This window comes from Fusarium oxysporum, chromosome 15, assembly GCF_000149955.1.
Source record: "Fusarium oxysporum f. sp. lycopersici 4287 chromosome 15, whole genome shotgun sequence".
Classification (NCBI taxonomy): Eukaryota; Fungi; Ascomycota; class Sordariomycetes; order Hypocreales; family Nectriaceae; genus Fusarium; species Fusarium oxysporum.
In genome coordinates this window covers 680,303-696,881 of record NC_031000.1, presented here as the reverse complement: position 1 = coordinate 696,881, position 16,579 = coordinate 680,303, and the positions used below count along the sequence as shown (strand labels likewise).

At 46.1% G+C, this 16,579-nt stretch overlaps 4 protein-coding genes across 5 annotated transcripts; 1 reads left to right on the top strand and 3 right to left on the bottom strand.

Moving 5' to 3' along the window:
* Nucleotides 1–2,263: 2,263 nt before the first annotated feature.
* Nucleotides 2,264–4,844, bottom strand: FOXG_22586 (uncharacterized protein). 2 transcript variants are annotated; one of them, XM_018403001.1, is made up of 5 exons: nt 4,580–4,844; nt 4,496–4,512; nt 3,339–4,425; nt 3,025–3,282; nt 2,264–2,974 (listed from the first exon to the last, which is right to left on the bottom strand). In XM_018403001.1, the coding sequence occupies exons 1-5, from the start codon at nt 4,814–4,816 to the stop codon at nt 2,312–2,314; spliced, it is 2,262 nt and encodes a 753-aa protein (XP_018257551.1). In that variant the 5' UTR covers nt 4,817–4,844; the 3' UTR covers nt 2,264–2,311. The 2 variants fall into 2 exon arrangements, with proteins under 2 accessions (XP_018257551.1, XP_018257552.1); XM_018403002.1 differs by having other exon boundaries at nt 4,496–4,844.
* Nucleotides 4,845–8,816: 3,972 nt separating this feature from the next.
* FOXG_16770 (4-hydroxyphenylpyruvate dioxygenase) lies at nt 8,817–10,280 on the top strand (the record flags this gene model as incomplete). The annotated part of the gene is made up of 1 exon (XM_018396782.1): nt 8,817–10,280. The coding sequence occupies exon 1, from the start codon at nt 9,003–9,005 to the stop codon at nt 10,278–10,280; it is 1,278 nt and encodes a 425-aa protein (XP_018257550.1). The 5' UTR covers nt 8,817–9,002.
* Nucleotides 10,281–11,757: 1,477 nt separating this feature from the next.
* Nucleotides 11,758–13,666, bottom strand: FOXG_16769 (uncharacterized protein; the record flags this gene model as incomplete). Its single annotated transcript, XM_018396781.1, has 3 exons — nt 11,758–12,483; nt 12,531–12,797; nt 12,854–13,666. The coding sequence occupies 3 exons, from the start codon at nt 13,664–13,666 to the stop codon at nt 11,758–11,760; spliced, it is 1,806 nt and encodes a 601-aa protein (XP_018257549.1).
* A 1,466-nt stretch (nt 13,667–15,132) lies between these two features.
* Nucleotides 15,133–16,240, bottom strand: FOXG_16768 (uncharacterized protein; the record flags this gene model as incomplete). Its single annotated transcript, XM_018396780.1, has 2 exons — nt 15,133–15,950; nt 16,006–16,240. 2 exons carry the CDS (start codon nt 16,238–16,240, stop codon nt 15,133–15,135), a joined length of 1,053 nt encoding a protein of 350 aa, XP_018257548.1.
* Between the last annotated feature and the right edge of the window lie 339 nt (nt 16,241–16,579).

The window sequence follows — 16,579 nt, the reverse complement described above, 5'->3', positions numbered from 1 at the left end:
ACTTTTGCACAATGGTGCTGGTTGTCTATGTAGCCGACGTGATAGATAACGTGCATGATAAGCGAGTGTCGCAGACAAGCGAGTGTCGCTAAAATGCCTCACCCTACATCATCACTATCCGATCAGATAATTCTCAACCACTAGGCATGTCAGAGCCTAATAACGAAGGTAGAATCCTTCTTGCACTTAAAGCCCTTCAAAATAACCCAAAATTAAGTGCCCGGCGCGCCGCAGAAATGTATCACGTTCATTCCCGTACTTTATAACGCCGCCGACGCGGCGTTCAATCACGACGCGATATTGTCCCGAACTCTCGGAAACTCTCTGATCTAGAAGAAGAGACCTTAGTTCAGTTTATTCTCAAGCTAGATTCGCAAGGGTTTCCCCCACGAGTGTCTTTTGTTGAAGCAATGGCCAATTGTCTCCTCGCTGACCGCAATGCATCACCCGTCGGCACGCGCTGGGCTTCAAACTTCGTCAAGCGACAACCAGAGCTCAAGACGCGTTTCTTTCGGAGATATGACTACCAGAGAGCTAAATGTGAAGATCCAACTATTATTCGCAATTGGTTTAGGCTTGTAGAGAACGCAATTGCGAAATATGGTATCCAATCACATGATATTTGGAATTTTGATGAGACTGGCTTTATGATGGGTATGATTTCAAGCGGAATGGTCGTCACAGGTTCAGAAAAGCTTGGAAGACCAAAATCAGTGCAGCCTGGAAACCGTGAATGGATTACCGTCATTCAGGCGATTAATGCGGAAGGCCAGGCGATTGAACCGTTCATCATTGGCGCGGGCCAAAATCACCTTGCCAACTGGCACGAAGAACCTACCCTTCCGCGCGATTGGGTTATTGCAATGAGCCAAAATGGCTGGACAAATAACGAACTGGGCCTTGAGTGGCTAAGGCACTTTGATCGACGCACAGCTGATCGATCAGTTGGTTCCTATCGTCTTCTGATCCTTGATGGCCACGAAAGTCATCACTCTGTCGAATTTGAGAGATATTGTGAGGCAAACAAGATTGTTACGCTCTGTATGCCGGCTCATGCGTCTCACCTGCTCCAGCCTCTCGATGTTGGGTGCTTTGGGCCGCTCAAAAAGGCATATGGTCGAGAAATTGAGGATCTGATCAAAAGGTCTGTACATCACATTTCGAAGACCGAGTTCTTTCCTGCCTTTGTCGCCGCCTTTCAAGCTACTATGACCGAAAAGAATATCAGAGGGGCTTTAAGAGGAGCTGGGCTTGTTCCGTTAGACCCCGAAAGTGTGATCTCAAAGCTTGATGTGCAGCTACGGACTCCAACGCCTCCCGTGGAGGAGGCCAGCCAGACTCAGCCTTGGATTTCAAAGACACCAAAGACAGTTCTCGAGGCCGAATCTCAGTCTGAATACCTCAACAGGCGAATCAGAAGGCACCAAAGTAGCTTCCCAGAGTCAATACTAGGAGCTCTGAAGTCACTTGCAAAGGGAACAAAGGCAATAATGCATGAAAATGCCTTATTGAAGGCTGAGCTCGGAGAAGTTCGAGATGCAAATGAGATACTAAGCCGGCGCCGAAGGGCAAAAAGAACCCGACTACAGAAAGGAGGAGTGATGGCTGTAGGGGAAGCAAGAGATTTAATTGATCAGATGAATGTTGATATGCAGGTAGTGGCCGAATCTTCGAGGAATGGTGGTCAAGGAAGGTCGGCGCGACCGGGGGTTCGGCGCTGTAGTGTATGCGGCAAGACGGGACATAATGCAAGAACATGTCAGGAGGATATTAAGGTATCTGGAGAAGAGAATAGTGAGTAATTTTAATCGATTAGACAGTTTGTGGTGTTTTGATGGTAGTGTTTAGTTTAAAGGTTGAGATTTTTGCGACACTCGCTTGTCTGCGACACTCGCTTATCATGCACGTTATATAAATATTTAATAAAATCTAAATTTACTAGAAATATTTAGAAATAGATTTAATAGTAAGTTGCATTTTACCTCAGACTTATATTTCCTTATTAGGAAGACCTGCCTTTTCTGCCAAACCCTGACCCAGATGCCATCTCCTATATATATAGCTAAGGTTAACCAAGCAGGTCAAAACGGCCGAATACTAGATACATATCTCAAGGCTTAAATATAGGTTGAAATAGAACACTATACCAGGTACCCACTTTTAAAGTATGGTCTATATCGAGATAGCAGCAGTCGAGCTGTCTACCCTTGTCTGGAGCAAAGCGCTGCAAGTTATTATAACTTCCAGTTGGGGATTACTTCTGTCAGGTTATGTATGTCCAAATAAGAAGAAAACAAAATTCTATATTACGCTATAATACTATAGACCCCCTATGCCTCTCTGAATCAAAGCTACTGCCCTGTATAAGGTCCCTCATTATAAGAAAAATCGTTATATCCGCCTTGTATCCCAACTTGCCGAGGCTTACATATGCCTCAGTAATACGTGATAGCTCTTGCTGAATCTGACGACCATTCAAAGATGCGTCTGGGTGTCTCTGACCTCGCAATTGAGGGGGCAAATTGACCGATGGCTGTTCCACTTGACCTCTCGGACTCTGCTCGTGCGAAAGACCCATTTCCCTCACTATCGCCGTTGAGTGACAGTCGTTGAGATCAAGGCCATATCGGGGTGCTACATGCTTAAGCGACTTGATAGCCCCCCATAAGCGCTGTGAAAGCCAACTCTTTTGAAGCAGAGATGCTGTCAGTCCAAGACTAGCCTTGAAATCTTCTTGACAATTATCTCTGATATTCGCCGGAGCATAGACAGAGGCCAGGAAGAGGATTGTTATCGTAGATAGCAGAAGGTAAGGATGGAACAATTTGGTGAAATAATCCAGTTCCACATCCTCCAAAGACGTCAGATACTGGATTGTGTGTTTAGCAAGTGATACAGCCCGTTCCGACTGTTGTGAGTTCATCATAATGCTTGATGAACTGCTCAGAACTGAAGCGTACAGCGACATACGTATCTAGGTCCGTCAGTAATTGTCACATTATGCAGTCACTATGGGCTCCATACCTGAAGTAATTTAAAGAAAAGCAATACCCTGCGATATTCGAGGCGCTTCGCTCCAACATTCGGATAAGAAGTTCGCGATTGTGGGCTTTGAACCTTCATCTGTTCGGGTAAAGCCCTGTACCACTCTAGAATCTCTGTATCTATAATTTCAATGCTATTGTTTGAAGGCAGTGATGAATCTCTATACGACCACTGATTTGAGACTTTGGCACTAATTCTAGTCCAACTTATGATAGCCATAAGGTAGGAATCCCGATCCTGGTTTTATTGTCAGCGGGGTCTTCAGACGTGTTGACTAAATTGTTGCCACTTACGGGAAGAGGAAGCTCTTTATCAATGAGGTGTTCCGCAATAACACATGGTAAGCCTGTGTTGAGTCTCAGTTGTTGGTCGAGCACGTAGGCAGTCCAGAAAGTAGTCAGCGCATTCTTTCGACCCTCATCGCTGTGGATTTTGTCGATATTCGGTTTTCGGTGTAAGCCTTTTTCTAAACATGAGCGTCCCAGCTGCCAAATTTTCTTCTCAGCAAGCACGTCATTCTGGGCCAGAATGTGATATATTGCCAGTAGTACCAAGAGATCGAGAGAAGACGATCCGTCGGTCTCAAGGCTGAGCATATTGAAAGAGAAGCCCCTTATACTCGCGTAGATCCGGTCTGCCTTTTCGTTTTGACTTTCTCCTTCGACTGTTAGAGCACAGCATATAATGAGCTTCAGCCGAAGGACGTTGAGGCCGACAATTGGTTCAACGATATTACAACTCTCAGTCAGGTTAGAGAGTGGAGTGGTCCTCACAAAGGTGAGAAGTGATTCCGTGTCGATGATTGGGTACATGGATCCAATTCCACCCTTGTACAAGCGGCATAATTTGATGATCTCATCTTGATTGAATTCAGGTAACGGATGAAACGACGTCTCGTCACTGAACGTATCAGACGCCTTTGTAGGATAGCTTCTCCTTTCAATAGAACCTCCAGACGCGAAATCCCAGGTAAAATTGCTGTTTCCGTCAAAGCCTTCAGCTATGTGGAGGGAATGCTGAGAGATGCCAAACGCATCCAGTTGAGGAAAATCCGCTTGGTTAGTAGGCTGTCCTCCAAAATTCATACACGCCGAAAGGAATAGGTCGTCGAAAGGAATGTTTATCGCAAGCGGCATTCCTTCCGGAATTTCCTCGGGTGTTGAAAGGTCTTGCATACTGCCTGCGGACTGGTGTGACAGTTCCATGGTGCGCTGTGATGGGGAATTTCGTCTAACCATATCCTCAAGTTCCTCAGGTTCATCGGATAATCGCCAGTTCCGCTTGGTGTTGGAGTTGTAAAGACATGGCATTTTCAAGTTGGCGCATCGTCTACACGGATTGCCTCCACTGCATTTGCCCTTACGTCGCCTACACCCATTACTACGGCAATAAAGTCAGACAAGAGATTTGCTTTGTAATAAGCTGGGGTATAGGAAAACCTTGAACATACCAAGCAATTGCGACATACTTGGTGATGGGGAATGTCTCGAGTTAGCGATAAGACCTTTAGTCGGGAACAGGTCTATATACATACGGGACCCCTTGTCCTTTTTGAAAGTGCAATCGGATCTTTACTGTTGCGCCGTGGAGAAGCATGAGCCAATGACGATTGTTTTGCCGACTCAGGAGGACTAGCAGATAACTCAATCACAATGCGGGACGGGTTTGCAGCTTTGACGGGACCTGATTCAAAAGGACTATTCGTTGATGACGGTGTTTGTAAATTGGCGATGCGCGATAGATCATTAACCTGCGCATTAATTTGTTGCATAATCACAAGTTAAAGGCAAGATAACAAGTATATTTTCCAGTGTGTATTGACGAAATCCAGAAATACTTATGCCATCCATATTCATGACCAATATGCGGACATCGTCCCCCGAATTTCGGCTAACCTAGGCTTATTGTGGAGAAGGACGGAATACAGACCGCGTGCCCTTTAGGGTATTAATAATACTCGAGTTTTAAAATAAACCCACAAACGTTAATGAACATAACTAATAATCGTAGTTAAGAATAGCAAAAGATATCTAATATATGCATAGTATATTTCAGTTTCTTAGGATATTAATTTCCTCTACTAAAATCTGCCAAACATTACGTGTATTCGGTTCATTGATGCAGATTGATGTATTCATTGTTCTGTGTTGAAATCTGCCCCTGTTGGTTATTCGTTTGACCCTGTTGAACAGGTGCTGGGGTCTCACGTGCAAGTAGGGATATTTTAAGATTATAACCGAAATAGTAAAACCGCTAAGATAAATATACCAATTTAGATTAATAGACCGAATATACGTAATATCTAACAATTAAGAGTCTTAATTACATCTTAGTGACCTATGTACCTAAATGTATATAACCTTCGGTTTATTTTATCATAATATTAACAAAATATGCTAAAAGGGCCATTACCTATGCATCTCTAGAGGATTAGGATTCCTGGTCTAATAAGTTTAAGAAACTAGTATATGCCTATAACCTATAGCAGTATATTAATCTAAGTAACTATATCTAATAGCTTTATTAACTAGAACTTCTAGAATTCCGGGATTACCTTAGATAAGTAAATCTAGATAATCCTAAGAGTATTATAATAATGCGTAGCTTAGACTATATTTTGCCTTAATAAATTGGAGAACTTATGCCTAAAGGAAGAGTAGAATATAAGTATAATCTTAGGATTTACTCCCTGAAAGAGATAGTATATAGAGAGATAAAAAAATAGGAATAGAAGCTGGTTAAGTTTATTCTTAAGATAGTCTTAGCTATATATTAGAAGATATCTTATATTATAGGAGACTAATTAGATAAGTAATATTAGGAGCTATAAAGATCTAAAGTAGTATAACGTACATGATAAGCGAAATGGTCAGATAAGCGAAATGGTCACTTTTCCCTCAATCTCTCCTCTTTCTATTTGATTACTTATTCCTCAACCACTTGATATGCCACAATCAATTAATGAGGCAAATATCATTCTTGCACTTCAAGCCTACCAGAATGACCCAAAATTGAGTCTTCGACGCGCTGCAAAGATCTATAAAGTTCGCTATAGTAACCTCCTTAACCGATATAATGGCATTCCTGCTCGACGCGATATAATGCCTAATTCACGCAAACTATCTGATTTAGAGGAAGAGACTCTTATTCAGTTTATTCTCGACCTGGATTCGCGAGGATTTTCCCCCCGGCTATGTAGTGTGAAAGAAATGGCTGATCAATTACTTGCCGACCGCGACGCGCCACCAGTCGGCACGCGTTGGGCTTCAAACTTCGTCAAGCGACACCCAGACCTTAAGACGCGTTCTTTTCGGAAATACGACTACCAGAGAGCCAAGTGTGAAGATCCAACTATTATCCGTAACTGGTTTACGCTTGTGGCGAATACAATCGCGAAATATGGCATCCGATCAAATGATATCTATAACGTTGACGAGACTGGCTTTCTTATGGGCATGATTGCAAGCGGAATGGTCGTCACAGGTACAGATAGGCGTGGAAAACCAAAATCAGTGCAGCCTGGAAACCGGGAATGGATTACGGTCATTCAGGCGATTAATGCGGATGGCTGGGCGGTCCAGCCGTTTATCATCGGTGCGGGCCAATATCACCTCGCCAACTGGTACCAAGAAAGCAACCTCCCGGGCGATTGGGCTATTACAACAACCCAAAATGGCTGGACAGATAACGATACAGGTTTAGAGTGGCTAAAGCACTTTGACCGGTGTACGACCAATCGATCAACTGGTTCCTATCGTCTCTTAATCCTTGATGGGCATGAAAGCCACCACTCGATCGACTTCGAGAGATATTGCGAGGAAAATAAGATCATTAGGCTTTGTATGCCGCCTCATTCGTCTCATCTACTTCAGCCCCTTGACGTCGGGTGCTTTAGCGTGCTTAAGAATGCTTACGGTCGAGAAATAGAGCATTTGATCAGATGCTCTATAACCCACGTTTCGAAGACTGAGTTCTTTCCGGCCTTTTATGCCGCATTTCAAGCCACTATGACAGAAAGAAATATCAAGTCGGCCTTTAGAGGAGCTGGGCTTGTTCCCCTGGATGCGGAAAATGTGGTCTCAAAGCTTGATATGCAGCAACGGACTCCAACGCCAGTTGAGGAGATGGCTAGCCCGTCAACACCTTGGGTCTCAAAGACCCCAAAGACCGTGCTTGAGGCTGGGTCTCAGTCTGAATATATTGAAAGACGAATTAGAAGGCATCAGAACAGCTCCCCAGAATCAATCCTAGGCGCTCTGAAGTCTCTTTCAAAGGGAACAAAGGCAGTTATGCATGAGGTTACCTTATTACGGGGTCAGGTCCAAGACCTTCAACAGGCAAATGAGGTATTAAGCCGGCGCCGGAGGGCAAGAAGGACCCGACTGCAGAAGAGAGGGGTAATGACAGTAGAGGAAGGAAGGCAAGTAATTGATCAGATGGATGTTGATGCGCAGGTAGTGGCCGAATCATCCCGAAGTGGTGGTCAAGGAAAGTCGGCGCGACCAAGGGTTCGGCATTGTGGTATATGCGGTAAGCCTGGTCATAATGCAAGAACCTGTTAGGTAATAATTGAGACATCTGGGGAAGAGTATAGTGAGAAGTTTTAATTAATTAATTAATTTGTTGTGTTTTTATTCCGAGTTCTAGTTCAGAGGTTGAGAAAAAGTGACCATTTCGCTTATCTGACCATTTCGCTTATCATGTACGTTATAATAAATACCTCTAATTAGAAGCATATACCGTACGGTATGAAGGACTTGATGATTGGAGATAATGTCATCTTTACACCGGAGAATCAAAACAAAAAGACTCTTCGGGGCGAAGATAGCCTATGATTGCAATAGTTTGTATTTTAAGTTTCGTAATTCGCAATCAATGTGCTGCCAATTCCATGGAATCACTAAAAGCATCAAACAAGTAATGACTGAACGCGTGTGTGAATGAAAGAGCATATGGCAGACAAAGTAACGAACCACCGAAGTTAAATGAATGTATGCGTAAGCTTTCTTATGTTATTTGTATCCATAACCCCAAGTGCGCCATCGAAGCTGTAATAGTGATTGCGGGGCCAAATAAGCTAAGGCTTAGGTTTGAATTTGGAGAATGCTATACTTGGGCTTATTGTAACAGTCATTAAAGCAAGCTTTCCGATCTAAAGCTCTAATAGAACTGTCATCGTTGAATGATCCTGAGACATGCACTTTCAGGAAGCCATGCGTGGTGAGGAGGGTGAGGATTTCACCAAGTGATAAAAAAAAATTAAACAAGTCATCAAGCGACGAAGTTTCTAGGCCCTTCCGCCCTTGTCATCTATCTCCTTGGAACTGAAACTGGTAGTGCTTTCACACATTCCGTGCTGGCAGAGTCCTGGACACATCCTGTATACAGAAACACTACGTAAAGCTCCTCTTCGAATGTGCGTAGAGGCAATCTGAAGTAAAACCTGTAGATTATGGGGGAAGAATACTTAAATCAAGGCAATTGAAGATGATATTCAAAACGACTAAACCTAGGTTTGCGATTGAAAACTGCGAGTGCTATGACACCCTTAGATTCTAATAGAGCTGTGGTAGCAGTCAATTAGCAGTCCACGGTCAACGTCGGCTTGAGGCGGTTCAAAAGCCGCCAGTTTCGGCCGTGGCCTTTCCGCTTGTGCGAAACGGTGGTCCGGGGTGCGGAACACTTCCTCATGGCGGAAAATTCCCCGCGATACTTAACAAAGAGTGCGGTAAGTCTTATCAGAAATATTTTAAGCCAGGCTTGCGTGGGTAGTTGAAATCTGTTAAATAGACTCCAAAATATCTCGTTTCGTTTGGTAGCTGTCTCTAATATCTTATAAGTCAAACACCATTGGCTTCTCAGACACCGTCCCCAAGATATCAAATCTGATACCAGTATCTAAGCCTCAACCCTCTTATCACTCATATTAATACCTGATATTTAAAGGCCCCGTCAGCATGTCAGTGACCCCTGTTGCTATCATCAACTCTCCTCCTCAGCGGGCTCCTCAGCCATTCACCGCTACTTCTACCAGTGCCCGCTCTCAGACAGACAGCTTCGCAGTCCAGCCGCCTCCCAACTTCACTGGCTATGATCATATAACCTGGTGGGTTGGTAATGCTAAACAGGCCGCCTCATATTACACCAACCTCTTTGGCTTCAAAACCACTGCCTATAAGGGCCTGGAGACTGGCAGTCGATACTTTTCCTCGTATCTTGTCACCAATAATGATGTCCGCTTTGTCTTCACATCTCCCCTCCGTTCTGAGGCACACTTGACCGACGATGAGCCCATTTCCACGGCCAACCGGAAGCTCCTCAAGGAGATGCACGCCCACCTTGAGCGCCATGGTGACGCCGTGAAAGACGTTGCCTTTGAGGTTGACGACGTCGAGGGCGTGTACCACAAGGCCGTCGAGCAAGGCGCTATCGCCGTCCAGGGCCCGACTATCAGTAAGGATAAGGAACATGGCTCTGTCTCCACCGCTGTCATCTGCACATACGGCGACACCACCCACACTCTTATCTGCCGTCAGAACTATACCGGTCTCTTCCTCCCTGGCTACCGTACCGTGAACAAGCACATCGCCACCGTCACCGTTCCGGACGTCCCACTGGCCCGTATCGACCACTGCGTCGGCAACCAGTCGTGGAATGAGATGGGTGCTATTTGTGCCTTCTACGAGCAGTGCCTATCCTTCCACCGCTTCTGGTCCGTCGACGACAACGAAATCTGCACCGAGTTCTCGGCGCTGAGTTCTATCGTCATGGCCTCACCCAACAACATCATCAAGATGCCCATTAACGAGCCCGCGTTGGGCAAGAAGAAGTCCCAGATCGAGGAGTACGTCATCTTTAACTCTGGTCCGGGCGTTCAGCACATCGCCCTCCTCACCCCGGATATCATCACCGCCGTTTCGGCCCTCCGTGCCCGCGGCGTCGAATTCATCGACGTCCCATCGACATACTACACTACCATGCGCCAGCGTCTTGAAACGGAGAATCGAAATTGGGAGCTCAAGGAGGAGTTCGAGACCCTTGAGCGTCTCAATATCCTCATCGATTTTGATGAAGGCGGTTACTTGCTCCAGCTGTTCACCAAACCCCTCATGGACAGGCCAACGGTCTTCGTCGAAATCATCCAGCGCAACGCTTTTGATGGTTTCGGCGCTGGAAACTTCAAGAGCTTGTTCGAGGCTATTGAGCGTGAGCAAGCCGAGCGCGGCAACTTGTAAATTGGATTCTATTTATACATGTACCTAGAATACAATGCACCTCTGTAGTTCTTTTTCCGCATCCGCAAGTGCATCGTTTTTATATCCTGTACGGGATGACCACCGGTGATGGGGGTCAGAACTTGTCAAATGACAGCAAGATTACTAAGGCATATTACCGACTGCACTGTTTGGCCCAGATATACAAACCGATACGTCTGCAGCTGAACATTAGGAGGTAGACAGAGAGGGGGAAAGGGGATACAATAATTGTGGTCTTGATGCACCGCTTGATACGATCTTCTTGAGGTAGCGTGACATGATGCAAATTTGTAGTAAGCTGACAGTACTAAGACAACTCCATGACTTATCGTTATTCTCATTATTAGATGTTCCACACTTCTCAAACCCGTCTTAGCGGCTTCTTTCTGATGTTTTTCATGGAACCGACTTTATTACAATATCGTCATTGGAATGACGCAGTACCGTTTGGCTGGGCCGTTGCGTCGCCATCTGCTTTTCACAAGGCTGACAGCCTGAACAGTTGCGCATACCTTATTGGTGAACGCCTCACGATCGATGCAGAAACGCTACCGAAACACAGTAGATATGTATTGCCCACTCCTATGCCTCTTGACAATCTTTGGTGCGAGGTTCGCTGTAGGCTTATTGGGAGCCGTTGATTTTGCGGCTCGAGAAAAGACGCGCGGAGATGGTGGCATCTCCTTAAGGCGAATTGATCCGTTTTCGTCGCATGGAGAGATGGTAGCAGGAGAGTGTCCCTCGCAAATGGGCCACAGCCGCGAAGTTATCGGGATAGACTATACTGCATTACGTTTGCTGAGTTATGGTGATGCACAGCAAATTTCAAGCCTTCAAGAGCTCCGTCAATTCAGCGTCGAAGAGCTTGCTCGGCTCTGGACCAAACCCGAAGAGAAGGCTCGCCCTGACTCCTGTCACCCCCTTCACACATTGTTTTATGCCACCGGATTTCTCTATTCTCAATTCCTTCAGAATAAATTCGTAGGACTCCTCCTTGAAGTAGTCTGCCTTGTATCGCCCGATGAGTGAGGGGAATATAGAAGTACTGCATGATAGATATTTGTCTCAAGTGCAAATAACAAAGACAGCATCGACGTACTGTCCAGCATTAGCGGTAGTCAAGAAAAGGCGTTCAGCAGCAGGAAGGTGATTCACATTGAAACCGCCCCAAGGAGTATCGAAGTACCAGCACAGTCGACATCTGATTCACTCTCGGTTGGCAAACCCGGATACACACTACTGCAATCCCTCGCGAAGGGCCTGAATGGCATCATTCGGAAGATACGAAGTAATACCTAATCAAAATTCACGACCCCCTCAACGCGAACCCTACTAGCCCCATGGACCTCACAAGATCGAGGTATCACGAGACGTCAAGGTAGACAAGTCTGTATTAGAATAAAGTCGAGTGCTTTATTAGAGTTCTATTGTTTTCATTACCTCCTACCGTGAGTTCTCAAAACCCTTCCCAAAGGCCGGAGCAGCCTACTTGTATCAAATCTTTGAATATCAAGAAGACTGTCCTGTCTTGTTCGGTTGTCGGTTCGGAGGTTAATGAGTGTACGATCCGAGATGGGCTTTGGGCGTCGTTACCTTGCTCGTATCCAAACCCGCTCGGGCTTGTAAAGGCCTCAAATATGTATGACAGTTCCGTCCAAATTTGGATACCATTCGAAGTTGCACCCGATAGAAGCTCGTCGGATGGCTGATGTGACAAACTAGTGGGTGTCTGCACCTCGATTTCACCAATCAAATTCGACTCGAGATACCCATTCCGAGAACTCATCATCCACGCTGTCACCATTGACTGGTACTCATCTAAATCAAGACCAAATCGTGGTGCCACGTTCTTGAGAGATTGAACCGCTCTCCAAAGACGCTGTGAAAGCCAATCCTTGACTCTGAAGGATTTTGTCAGTTCAATAGCGGCATAAAAATCCGCTCGACAGGTACCAGCGAAATAGACTGGAGCGTGGATGGAAGCCAGGAAAAAGATCATGATGGTAGATAAAAGGAAGCGAGGATAGAATGACTGAGTCATATGATCCAGGTTTGTATCTTTCAGAGAGCTTAAGTATCGAACGGTACTTGTTGCAAGTGACACGGCGTGCTGTGATTGCTTCAGATTCGCTGTGGTAGTTGATCTACTACACAGAACTGGCATATATAACCAAATGCGCATCTAAACCTGTCAGAGAGTTTCACATAAGCTACTAATCAACTACTCACCTGCAGTAGCTTGAAACAGATCAACGTCTTGGGGCGATCGAGGTCTTGTGACCGAGCAGTCAAACTCAGCCTTCCTCCTGGCAAATTGCTTACTTTGATCTGCTCAGGTAGTGTTTCATACCATTGTAATATCTCTTTGCCGAGGACATCAACTGTCTCCGACGGATGTTCCGGAATTGGAGGGGTACCAAGACAATCCCACCGGCGCCAAACCCTGATCCCGATTCTGGTCCAAGTGATCATTGCCACAAGGTAGGGATATGTTTCCTGATTAGACGGTCAACAACTTATCCAAACATTTCATCTGCATCATATTCACCTACCGGCAAAGGAAGCTCTTTATCGATATCCCCCTGCCTAATAACGCAAGGCAAGCCCGTATCAAATCCCAATTGTTGACCAAAGACGTAAGCAGTCCAAAAAACATTGAGAGCGTATTTTCTTTCATCACTTTCCTCAATTACCATCAAACCCCTTCTCCGGTGTAGACCTTTTCTTAAGCATGACCGTGCCAGTTGCCATGTTGTTCTCCAGGCCAGAACATCGTTCTGGGATAAGAGTTGATAGTTTGCCAGCAATGCCAAGAAAGCGAGATTCGGGGTGGAATTCGTGTCATACTTGATCATCTGATCGGTAATATTTCCCATGTTTTCATAAATCCTGGCTGCCTTTTCGCCCTGGTCACCCCCCTGGATCACCAGGGCACAGCATATAACAACCTTAAGCTGGAGCATCTCGATGCCGCTAGTAGGCTCTGGGCTCATTTGATCCTTCACCGACTCAACTGATGTTAGGTTCTCCGTATGGGTGATGAGAGACTGCACGCTAATGACAGGTAACATGCAATCGAAAGCCTCCTCATACAATCGACATAGCCTGATCATCTCATCTTTGTTGAATATGAACAGCGGATCAACCTGGCGTTCTTTCATATCATTTTCAGGCCTTTGTACAAAGTAGTCGTCTGCTTGCTGCAAACCCTCAAATTCCATGTCCGCGAGAACATTACTGAAGTTAGCAAATCCGTTTGCTGGACTGGTGGGATTTTCGGGAACTGAATGTCCAACGCAGCGAGCAGAAAACCCCTGGAGCGGAGACTGGGTGACTTGAATCAAAGGATCATTTTCAGAAGACATTTCTGTAGAAGGCAACACATCGCCTAGGATAGGACAAGCAACCGAAATGACTTGTGCATTGCCTACAGCTTCATGTAATCGGGTGACTTCGTCTTGTAGCAGGGTAACTTGAGCAGCGACATGTTTCAACTCATCGGATTCCTCGGGCAACCTTGATCGACGATTGGTACTGTAGAGACACGACAGGTTCAGGTCATGGCATCGTTGACAAGGGTTTTCGCCGCTGCATTTGACCTTACGATGTCTACATTGTTTGCTTAAATGAAGACGACAATGTTAGACACGACTTTAGGACCATGGTGGACCAAGGGTAAAAAGACGGATGCAGAACGATCAAAATCAATATGTTTGCGGGCAGGGTTTAACATACCATGCAACTGTGGTGTACTACGTCACGAAAGGCGGTCTCGAGTCAGTTAAATGTGCGAGAACTTTCAGGTAGAACAAAGATATTGAGACTTACTGAGCTCCTTTCCTTCCTAGGACTCAAGGCCGTCACCTTACTGTTGTTCTTCACCAACTTATTCCCGCTATGGATGCGACGTGACGCGGTATGAATAGGCGGGGATTTCTCCTTGTGCGAGGGAGAAGTGATCGATGATTCGATTTCGATGTGTAGTTGCCGGGCCTCGTTAGCGGTGCCCGACGTAGGCGTAGTATCCGTCGTCGAAAGGTTCGGTTGCTCGGTGAGGTGACACAAATTGCTGGCCTGAGATTGGATACGTTGCATAATCACATACGGAAACCAAGATTTCGAGCATAGGCATCGGCAGATTTATGTTGGAAATTGTAGGGCAGGCACTGCTGGGGTCAGATCCAGAATACCTTAATGCTCGGGCGTGGCCAAAGCCTTTTCCCGAGCTTTTCGGTTTACGTAGGTTTATGGGGAACGGCGGAACTTGAGCCGTCTCCTTGCAATGTCGTAACGAGATGCCAAGAATTTACTTGCGATAACATGCCGGATAAGAATACCAGCATCCGGATACTGACGGAATGTCCAGCCTATTCAAGTATAAAACGCACCGACCAAGATGCTATGTAGCATGGAAAGCTTTTACAGGACGGCTAAGGAATACAGAGGCTAGATTATATTTGAATGGTTTTGGCAACTTTTGATCCGCGAGGGGCTTTGAACTTTGTGAATGTTAAATTAATGGTATTTTGTTATCAATTCGCAGATATAGGCAATCAACATGGGAACCGTGGTTGGACAGACTATTGTCGATTATTACAGGAGGTCGAACTACAGCGCCAAATCCAAGATACGCAAGATCTCCTGTTTAAATACCAATTTGTCTAATTTACTTGCGCGCGTCTATAGCACTTAAGATCAACCACCCGGGCCGCTCAGCGGTGTCATTCAACTGACACTTATGTTTAATTGAAGCATACAGCATCGTCCTGCGAGCATTCTTGAATCTTAGATGTTTATCATCGGTCCATGCGGGCCTTGCTGAAGAAACCGTCTAGACAGCCCTTGTCTTGATTCGTATTCTGCGCGAGATGGTTGAGGTCGCAGTGGGAGTTGTTGCGGGAGCCAAGGTGGGCGACTGGACTGTTCTTTCTGTGGCCGCGGAAGTCGTGTTTACAGCACCGGCCACGACAGATCCGCCGCTCATCATTTCCACACTCGTGAGATAATCACTCGTTCCGTTATCAGGGTCCTGGTCAGTCGCAGTGCAGCCAGGGTCGGCAGCAGCAGAACCATGTTCACCGCTGATGAACTGACCATCTTCGTAGCCGCCACCGCCGGACGCGAGCATGTTCTCAGCGGCATCCTCATACCAACCGTTGATAAAGTCACCGTGGAAGCAGTATCCATTACCGGTAGTGCTGCCGCACGAAAGCTGGAAAGGGGCGTCGCCGCTCCAGCCACCAGGCACAACAGCATTGGTATCGTAGCGGGCGGCATAACGCAGCTGCGGGATTGTCTTCATGCCCTCGGGACACTTGTTAGAGTCGTCGCTCCAGTCGTATTCGGCGAGATTGTCTGGATTGACGCAGTTGGGGAAGCGCAGTGAGACTTGCAGATGCTGGTCGCAAGTGCTGGTGGGAAACTTGGCGATATCGGATTCACGCTCGTCAGACCCTTCGCAGAACCATTCCAATCCATTAGAAGGGTGGTCAGCTTCGGCTTGGGTTTGCGCGGATGCATTGCCGGAGATCATGGCGAAATCTTGGGGGATGGCCATCTCGGCGAATGCATTGGTATAGTAGGTGCTGAAGCGAAAAACGGGCACTTCAGTGAAGGTATCACCATCAACGTAGTATAGAGTAGGAATCCCTAGTAGTAATGTCAGATGCCGGCAAATATGAGCGTTAGGTGCTACTAGACATACAGTAGACAGACAAGTCGTTGGCGTTCTGGCCGCTGTAGCAACCTTTCTGCAAATCAGACGAGGTAGGCAAAACATTAGTGACAGCATCACTGCCGAAAAATGTGTGCATATGCGAAGCATAGGTGCCTGGAACAACAATGGGATCAATGTTTTTGTTCATGAATGGTTCATGATGAAGTTCGGTCCAAGCCGATACCAGGCTGGCGCCAACGAGGAGAGGTAATGCAGAGCGCATCTTGATGAACGAGAAACAGAAAGGCGTAAAGAGCGTAGCTATCTGATCACAGATCAGAGGATTAAATGAGCGAATGAGTCAAGTAAAAGAAAGGAATGGAACTTGGGAACGTGCAAGCAGAAAAGACTGATGAGTAGAACTTGACTGAAGATATAGCTATCACATAGCTTTTATACATCTAACACTGGATGCCGGTACTTGCTAAAGGTTTCGCTTCTACGAGGACAGGCCGAGGAGCCAAGGGCTGGACCCAACAGCGCATCTGCTCCTGGATCCCGTCGGCAGGAGCTTGTCTAATCTCGACTAACCTACAGTGCATCGCTCACTCATCGTTGCACA

Bases quoted from the DNA above. Each gene is read 5' to 3' on its own strand.
- FOXG_22586 (XM_018403001.1), bottom strand. From the start codon at position 4,816: ATGCAACAAATTAATGCGCAGGTTAATGATCTATCGCGCATCGCCAAT. The intron at 3,283-3,338 runs GTAAGTGGCAAC...CAATAAAACCAG, and splicing joins ATAAAGAGCTTCCTCTTCCC to GATCGGGATTCCTACCTTAT. The intron at 2,975-3,024 runs GTATGGAGCCCA...TGACGGACCTAG, and splicing joins TTTTCTTTAAATTACTTCAG to ATACGTATGTCGCTGTACGC.